The sequence below is a fragment of the Diospyros lotus genome, chromosome 3, assembly GCF_014633365.1.
Source record: "Diospyros lotus cultivar Yz01 chromosome 3, ASM1463336v1, whole genome shotgun sequence".
NCBI classification, from domain to species: Eukaryota; Viridiplantae; Streptophyta; class Magnoliopsida; order Ericales; family Ebenaceae; genus Diospyros; species Diospyros lotus.
Genome location: NC_068340.1, coordinates 36,085,613 through 36,094,751, shown reverse-complemented (window position 1 = coordinate 36,094,751; position 9,139 = coordinate 36,085,613). Strand labels below are relative to the sequence as shown.

General features: G+C 32.2%; 2 protein-coding genes across 2 annotated transcripts; both read left to right on the top strand.

The window, feature by feature from the left end:
• Positions 1 to 1,185: 1,185 nt before the first annotated feature.
• Positions 1,186 to 2,109, top strand: LOC127796483 (uncharacterized). Its single transcript, XM_052328640.1, has one exon. The coding sequence runs from the start codon at positions 1,266 to 1,268 to the stop codon at positions 1,884 to 1,886; it is 621 nt and encodes a 206-aa protein (XP_052184600.1). The 5' UTR covers positions 1,186 to 1,265; the 3' UTR covers positions 1,887 to 2,109.
• A 5,800-nt stretch (positions 2,110 to 7,909) lies between these two features.
• LOC127796482 (LOB domain-containing protein 15) lies at positions 7,910 to 9,139 on the top strand. Its single transcript, XM_052328638.1, has 3 exons — positions 7,910 to 8,119; positions 8,260 to 8,524; positions 8,614 to 9,139. The coding sequence occupies exons 1-3, from the start codon at positions 8,106 to 8,108 to the stop codon at positions 9,004 to 9,006; spliced, it is 672 nt and encodes a 223-aa protein (XP_052184598.1). The 5' UTR covers positions 7,910 to 8,105; the 3' UTR covers positions 9,007 to 9,139.

Genomic DNA, 9,139 nt, shown 5'->3' with positions numbered 1-9,139 from the left:
ATGCTTCAAATCTCATATTTTATATCTAAATTCTCTTGTTTCACGTGGTAATTTTCCGACGTTATAATATGGGATGAATCTAAAAAAAGAAAAGAAAGAATCAATATATGATCGATGTCTTAAATGATCCTTTAATGATCAAATAAACTAATATTTTTTTGTTACACTATTGGGATTTTCGAGAGATTATATTTACATAAGAAAAAAGAAAAAAAAAATGGCATGAATTAGCCATAATGGAGCAGACCGATGCATGTGATGTGAGGTGGGCAGGTGGTATGGTGCATGCTTGCCACTGGTACGTATTTGTACGCGTAAAAAGGGTGTGTAGAATAATATATGTATACCCATCAATAATTGTTGCTATATATTTATTGTTTCATTGTGTCAACTGGCGTTATAAACTATTCAAAGGGGGTTATAAATTTGTGGCCCAGACCAAGGTGGTGGTGGTGGTGGTCCCATCCATTTCTCTTACTACTAAAATGCCACTTACATTAACTAATTTAATTTACTTAATAACTTATACAAATTAATAATATAATAATCGTACAAAAAGATTGGTCAACTTTAGGATGACCTTCCATTTTAATGAGCCCGAATCGATAGTGCCCAAGAAAAAATAAATAAATATAAGAGAGCCGTATTATGTGTTGTGTAATTACAACAGTTAATTATTTAATTGATCTGACTTGACATATATATGATCTCTGACGAATTCAGAGTGCACATCTATCCTAAAAAAATATATATTATTTAATATTTAATATCAATATATAATTTAAATTATTAATAATTATTTACACAAAATATTAAAACGTGAACCTCATCAAATAACATTTTGGCCCTTTTGAACCGTAACCCACGAGAGAGAACTCAGGACAGGAGTACGGGTGAAGGACCAGTGGACGACCACTGCCACCACCCATCAGAGATCTCATTCATTGTCCCTTGTTATTATTAATTATAAGTTCCCTCTCACCACCCACTTTTCCATTCTCATTATCAGTCTGCGCGGCTCAGATTTTGACACCTCACTCTCCTGCTCTAATCCCGTCCATACAATTATTTAACTCTTAATGATGCTATAAAACTGAAACCCATGTCCAAAAATTCCTTAATTAATGGGTCACCCCTCGATCATTTAGTTTGAAATTTTTATTTCTAAGTCGTATTCTTATGTAATCAAAGCAAGGCCAAGTCTAAGTCTACATTACAATGCATATATATATATGTCTTCTTATATATATATATAAGAAGAAATAATGAAAGAAATAGAGATCAAGAGGAGGAAACTCATCAAACCCACAATGGTAAGTGGTAGCGGCGACGGCGACAATGACTGTGATGCTGAGTTCCTGCAAATCCATGGAGATGGCAGGTTCTTGTCCAGGCTCTTGTCCAAGGAAGCCTCCAAAGATGAAGCTCGTGAACCATCCTTCAGAGTGCTCTACTATGGCGGCTCCGCCGGCTCGGTTCCGTTCACGTGGGAGTCACGGCCGGGCACTCCTAAACACCCGTCTTCCGGAACTTCCATGATCCCTCCTCTCACTCCGCCGCCGTCGTACTTGTTCGGCAATTCCCGGGCCAAGTCCCGGAGGCCGTATCTTTCGAAACTAGGGTTTCTCTTCGCCGGCGTCTTTTCCAGGATTAATAATGTCTCCGGCAAAGGCCACGTTTCGGCGGCGTCTTTCTCGTCGTCCTCGGTGTCTTCATCTTGCTCGTCGAGCTCGTTTCCATCGTCTCAAATGAATTCGAGCGTTCGCCGGCGCGGAGCTTGCTGCTACCCGTGCTCGAGAATCACGGCGCACTCTGTCGGAGAAGATGAAGACGAGCGGCGGGCTGCTAAGTCGGCTACCTCAATTCTGTGTTTCGGTAGGAGCTGATCTAGAAACGTAAATTGATGAATTGAGGATGATGATGAATAAGTATTATAAGTTGCTATAATTAAATTAGAATTTTGTATATCATCTTTCTTCTTTATTTCTCTTTAATGGTACGATAATTACGACATTCCGTAGTCACTACGGTTATTAGGATGTATACTGAGTTAGTTCTAATTTAGGAGATGCATGAACTGTTTAATATGTATTATTATTGGTATGGTAATAGTGCTCTCAACTCTGAACTCTGTGCTTGTGTGAATGGAATCCATGGACGTCCATGGCTAAGTGCCAACATGTAACTGTGAAAAAATTTTAAGTGGATGATGGATGAAATTACAATTTCGTTCGGGTTGAAGTTAATTGGTACATTTATTTGCCATTAATTAAGTTGAGAATAGAGCAGGCTACTACTAGACTAGCCTCGATTGAACAAGAGGAAGGCCCAGCTGGTCCAGATTTCGATTTCGTTACGTGCTAGGTATATGGTTGTTGAGGGGGGCCGGGATGATTTGGCAGTACAGCCAGTGGATGCTCGATCGGCCTAGGGGTTGTTGGGGAACCAAATCAGCTCACCACTGCATTGCTTTTATTAAAAATTTAGAAAACCAGTTAATTTTCCAAGCTTTTTTCTTAATATTTAATAGAGTAAGTATACTTTATTCTTAGATAATATACATTTATATTATATCTTATTTTTAACATAAAAAAATTCTACTGATTAATTGATTAAATAGTTCAAAATATAATACATTTATTATCAACTAATAAAATTATTTAGATATTTAAAATATAATACAATAAACACATGTTATCTGAAAGCAAAATACATTCATTATTACTAAAAGTAATAATTAGCGTTACGCTATTTAATACTATTATTTATTAGCGCCCATGCCTATGATCGGAGCTATAACAAAGCCATTAAACATGAGGGACACTTTTTATTTTTATCGAAAAGAATGGTATTTATTATATTTAAAACATGAGGGATACTTTCTATAATTAAGAGAAACTCAAAGGTGATGAATGTAATTTACTCTAAAGCAATAGTAATAGGACAAATCGAAGAGCAGCATGCATGTGTCAACTGTGTCACGGTTTGATGTGCTTCCAGTTCAGTTGTCTTTGTTGGATAATTTGTCAAAGTGGGCCTTGCTAACAAAACTTGTGTCTACAAGTCCAATTAAGAGCCCAATGGAAGCGGCAGCCCAAGTCCAATCGCAACGTCAAACTAGTTACTATGAATATTAAAGTTTTCCTACCGTATAATGTAATCTAGTTATATTTTTTTAAAAGTAAATATTATATTTTAATGTTATAAAATTTTATTAATAAAGTATTTTTTAAATATTTCAAAATAAAAATTAACTTTGTTAACAAAATTTAAACTCATAATCTCTGAATAATAATTAATAAATATTTCTCATTCTGTTTAAAAAGTAAATTACAACTATCAAAACATTAATACGACTAATTTTCAATAAAAAGTATGTTTTTAGATATATTAATTTTTTTTTCCTTTAAAAATTTTCTTTAGAAGTATATTAGAAAATTATCTCTGTTATTTGCTTCTAAAACATAATTATTTGAGTCATTTATAAAAAAATTTCAGACGAAATTTTATGGGGGCATATTTTCGATTTGTACATTATTAAGTCTTATTCTATTATATAATGGTCCCAAGAAATTATGATCCTCAAGTAAGTGTGAATAGTTGCTCGGAGACAGTGGTTATTCAAAATATCAAGAACCAAATGGGAGAATATTAATTTGTAATGCCATACAAAGCCCATCGTCACGAGTGAATTAATGTTGATGAGGAAACCCTTAAAAGAAAAATCCAAACAATGCCCAACAATAAGGGATTGAGGGACCATGTGATCAAAGATAATGCAATATAGTAAAACTATTAAGATTCGCTTTATTTGTCACAATCGGAAAAGGATCATAACTAATGGTTAATGCTTATTTCTCAATAAACTATAACCTAATTAAGATGAAATAATTAAGTCTTAATACATATAATATCTAGACGGGACGATGAAATGTGCACAATAAAAAAATATTAATACTTGTACATTTTCATTACCGCCTAAATTGGAGATTTATCTTCAATCTAGATAAATAGTATTATTTTAATATTTATGGTACACTTTTTTATTGTCTAATGAAAAGATGTCACTTAGACTGAAGATCTATCTCTATCTCCGGTCTAAATGAATAGCAGTACTTTAAATATTAACACTTATACATTTTCATTGCTCGATAAAAGGGTGTCAGCTAACTAAATATTATTATTCTAGTGCATTAGAATGAATCAATTAAGAGTACTGCATCCATTACGATGTCTTAAGATGCCCGTGTATCTGTGCATCATCACTAGCTACTTGCTGTTTTCATTTTGATATCATGATAACGATTTTAGAATCACCGAAAACAATCACTTTGTTGGTTGAGGATGATGATAAGGATGAGTTCACACACTAATTGACCAATCTTAATTAGACACTAGCTAATGAATTCATGAGTTCCTAAAAACCTTTTACTCATGGTCTCTGGGGACATGTTTTCTTGGACAATGAATCCTGTCCAACTAAAGTCCCACACTTTGTCTTCTCATGGCCCTACATTTATATTCACTTTTCGCTTCTCTTCTGATCATAAACCTCCACCCACATCAAAATTACTACTAGCTACTACTACTTCTATTCTATTACACCAGTTTACATCAGAATATATATAATGATTTTTTTCTTTAAACATATGTTCTCTGCTGCTAATTAGAAGAAATAGACATTTATATATCGCAATAATTCATAACTTACTCTGATAATATATACGTTCTTAATTAAAAGTTATCCTTGAGGAGGAGCATGCACGTACAGCTGGAAGACTTTTCAAAAAGATTTAGTCAAAATTAAATTATACAACTGAAGTTCAGAAAAGATCGAGGATGCATGCAATAAGATCCAAAAAAGGGATTTTGTATCAGCATATATATACTAATTGAATAGGATCTCATGTTAATTAGTGATGATCATATACTGCCCTTTTTTATAATTGAGGGTGGTAGTAGAATATAATTCTCAACAATATTGAAACTAACATGTTTGCTATAGAATAATATTGTAGGTGATATATATATAATGGGCCCTAATTTTTCATTATCTCATGATGTGTGGGGCACTGGGCACATTTTTTGGAAACTTAATTACGATGAACTGCATCATTTGAAATAATATAAGAAGAATCATATATATATATACATCTTGTACCTATCTTAAAATCTTCAATAACATACACTTGAATAATTAAATATCTTCCATCCAAATCACAGTCACACCATGACATGGCTCCTTTTGATCCTTTTGCTACCCACTCCTTACTAATGAAATAGCGAAAATTAAGGGCAAAATAATTCTTTATTATGTAGTGAATTTGAATTGTCAGCTGACTATTTGAACATATATATATTATATATATGGAAGATATATGTCTCAATTTATTTGTGAGTAAATTTATCAGATATATATATTTCAAATTTTCGTCAATCAATCCATATAATATTAAATTAATTATGATCGACAACTCCAAATTAGTCAAGACACAACCCTAAATTGATTAATTTTTATAAAATAAAAAATACATAATCAAATTTGACTTGTAACAAAGTGATACTTGCAAGCATCTAATTGAAACGTGGATGAACCAGCCTAATGTGGACAGGGAATATGATTTGTATGTGTGAGGGTGATTTTTATTCTTTTTTTAAAAACAATCGCTAGCTTGTGCAAAATGGACACTCTTTTCCCAATGCATTAAGCAATCCTCAACCCAGATTAAATTAATTAATTAATGGTCGCTTCAAAAAGTCAAATCTGGCAAAGGATTAGATTAACACGCTCCGTGACTCAGCCCCCATTCATACAACTTTTTAAATTTTAATTATCTGCCTTTTACCATCTCATTAACTATATTATCTAATATAACTTATTATGTTACTAATTAATCATAAATAATAATAATAATAAGCTCTATAGTTAAATTAAATTCTAAGCTTGATGCACCTATTTAAAAAATTTAAAGTAAAGTATAAAATTAAAAATAACGTAAAAGTTTGTTTTTGTATACATTATCAAAGAAAATTATTTGTCTGTATCAATTATTATATATATGGCTTAATACATCCGGAGGCTCCGCGATAATTAAAAATATGGTGTGAAATGCAAAACATCAACAATTGTTATCTAACTTATTAAAAAAATATTATTTTAAGTTTATGTGACGACTTGTTAGTGTGCGCACTCACGTGCTCGTTTTAGCAAACAGCACGTCAACAAAACATATCATATTAATTAGATTTAATACATAAATAAAATATTTGATCTCTCAACAATTAAGAAATTTGACATTTGGTCTCTATATGAAAAAAAGATAAAATTTAATTAAAAAATATCTAAATTTCATACAAAGCCTAAAAATATTCAAAAAATGACTTAAATTTCATAAAAGAATCTAATTTTTTTCATAAAAATACCTAAAAATAATTAAAAAAGACTTAAATTTTATAAAAAAGAAACTACAAATTTCATAAAGAAAGAGCAAAAAATATTCAAAAAAAGATCTAAAATTCATAAAAGAACTAAAATAATCAAAATGAAATGAAATTTAGGCCTTTTATGAAATATAAAATGAAATTTAGGTTTTTTTTATTATTTTTAGGTCTTTTAATAAAATTTGTAGATCTTTTTTTTTTGAATATTTTTAGTTCTTTTATGAATTTTTTAGGTCTTTTTATAAAATTTAGCTATTTTTTATTATTTTTAGGTTTTTTTATTAAAAATTTAGGTATTTTAAAGAAATTTAGGTCTTTTTTTTAATTTTTAGCTCTTTTTATGAAATTTGTAGATCTTTTTATAAAATTTATGCTTTTTGATTATTTTTAGGTATTTTATAAAAAATTTAGGTTTTTTTTATGAAATTTAGATCATTTTTTTTGAATATTTTGGGGTTTTTTTTATGAAATTTAAGTCTTTTTTTTTATTAAATTTGGTCTTTTTTTCATATCACGAACCAAATGTCAATTTTTTTTTAATTATTGAGGGACCAAATATCATATTTATATATTAATATTAATCTGACATATCTTGTTGATGTAACTTTTTTTATATGATATGACATCTTATGTGATCACCGTATGTATTAAACCTTATTATATTTGTTGTAAAATCTTTAAAACTTTCAAGGTAAATTTCACTTATACTCTTTGTGATTTGAATTTTTTGAGACAGCAATAGTAGTTTACTTTTGATATTTTAAATTCATATAATATGTATTTACTTTAATCAAACAACCCATTTGATTTTACATTTAAACCACAAACAATAGAAATATAGGAAAAGAGTCTCAAATAGCAAAAGTAAAAATCACAAGGATAAACAAAACAAAACGAGGGTTATTTTCACTTGAAAAAAAAAGAGGGTTATTTTCAAAAATAAACAAAACCATATGATAAAAAATACCAAAACTAATCCTAAAGGATATATGTAAAAATGACTCTTAACAGTCTAAAAATCTGAGTGAAACTGACACTAACTCTTATCAATTTACTTATTAGTATCTTTTTTTTTTTTTTTTTTATAAGTTTCTATTAATTTTCTTCACACATTTCTGGTCCTTCTTCTCACAATGATGGAGCTGTAGCCCCGTACATAGGTCCAACAGCCGCAGACTCCTTAGCCTAAGTGAGCAAGCTAGCTAATTTTTGTTAGAGCATGGTTTGGGCGAAGCATTAACAGGCGCATTAGAATTGAGGCTCATGGACGAAAAAACACACTTCGGCCATCGAGTGTAGGTATCACTGACAAATTTATTGATGACAAGGAAGTCAAATAATTGCATCCTGGCTTTCATCACATTCTCATAGTACTGACGTGCCCGTGGACCGTAATTCCTGTAATAAAATCCTCTCGTACAAGAGGTCCACATGCAACATCAAATTAAGCAACAAATTAAGAAGACACACAGAAGAAGAAAAGAGAGATCCCCCTTTCATTCCATCTCCACTCATTTCTCTTTTGTCTCTTTCTATCATCACATTGGACCACCTTTCTGTCGATCAATACCTTGCCTTTTAAGCACTGCTTATTAATCCCTCTCTCTCTCTCTCTCTCTCTATCTATCTCTCTGTGCTGCAAATACAGATCATAGCATGCCTGAATGTCCAGAGAAAGGTGAATCACAAAATCTGACTTTTACTCTCTCTACATATGCTATATGTCAAGAACCCTAATTAATCATTCTTTGAAGAGTACTAGTAATCCATCAAACTGTTAAGTCTTAGTATTTTAATTTTTTCTTTTGGGTATTACAGGGAGCTGATGAGATTTAATGAGGTAGGGAAGAAGATCAACGGAGAACTCGATGCCTCCTTTCAGATGGCAATTAGAAGACATAATATGCCGCCGCCTCCCTCTGGAACCCTAAACACCATCACCCCTTGCGCCGCCTGCAAGCTCTTGCGGCGACGGTGTGCCCAAGAATGCCCCTTTTCTCCATACTTCTCCCCTCATGAACCCCACAAGTTTGCTTCTGTTCACAAAGTCTTTGGTGCAAGTAATGTTTCCAAGATGTTGATGGTAACTAAATTAAAAACCCTAATTCCTTCCTCACCATTAATTACTCTTCTTGGTGTTGCTGATTATGTCTTTCTTTGTGGATAAAACAGGAGGTTCCAGAGAGCCAAAGAGCAGATGCTGCAAATAGCCTTGTTTATGAAGCTAATGTGAGGCTTAGAGATCCAATTTATGGGTGCATGGGAACCATTTTGGCTTTGCAACAGCACGTTCAATCCTTGCAAGCTGAACTCAACGCAGTAAGGGCTGAGATTCTGCATTTCAAGTGTAGGGAAAGTAATGTTTTTCCTTCTTCTCATGTAGCATTGCTTTCTTCCGGCGTTGTTTCAGTGGCTGCACTGCCACCGGGTCTGTCGCCATCGCCTCCGCCGCCACTACACCCACCAGTACTTCCTCCTCCTCTTCTTCCTCCCACTTCTTCATCTTCTTCTTTATATACGCCGGCATCCAATTCCACTGAATACAGTACTATCTCCAATTTTTAGCCTTGACAATATCTCATCGTTATTTTTCTCAACATAATTATTGATCATGTGCAATAAGATCGAGTATTAGATTATTGGAAATTACTGGGTTGTCCATCAGTTATATACAGTATATTGTAATGATTTAGTCTTC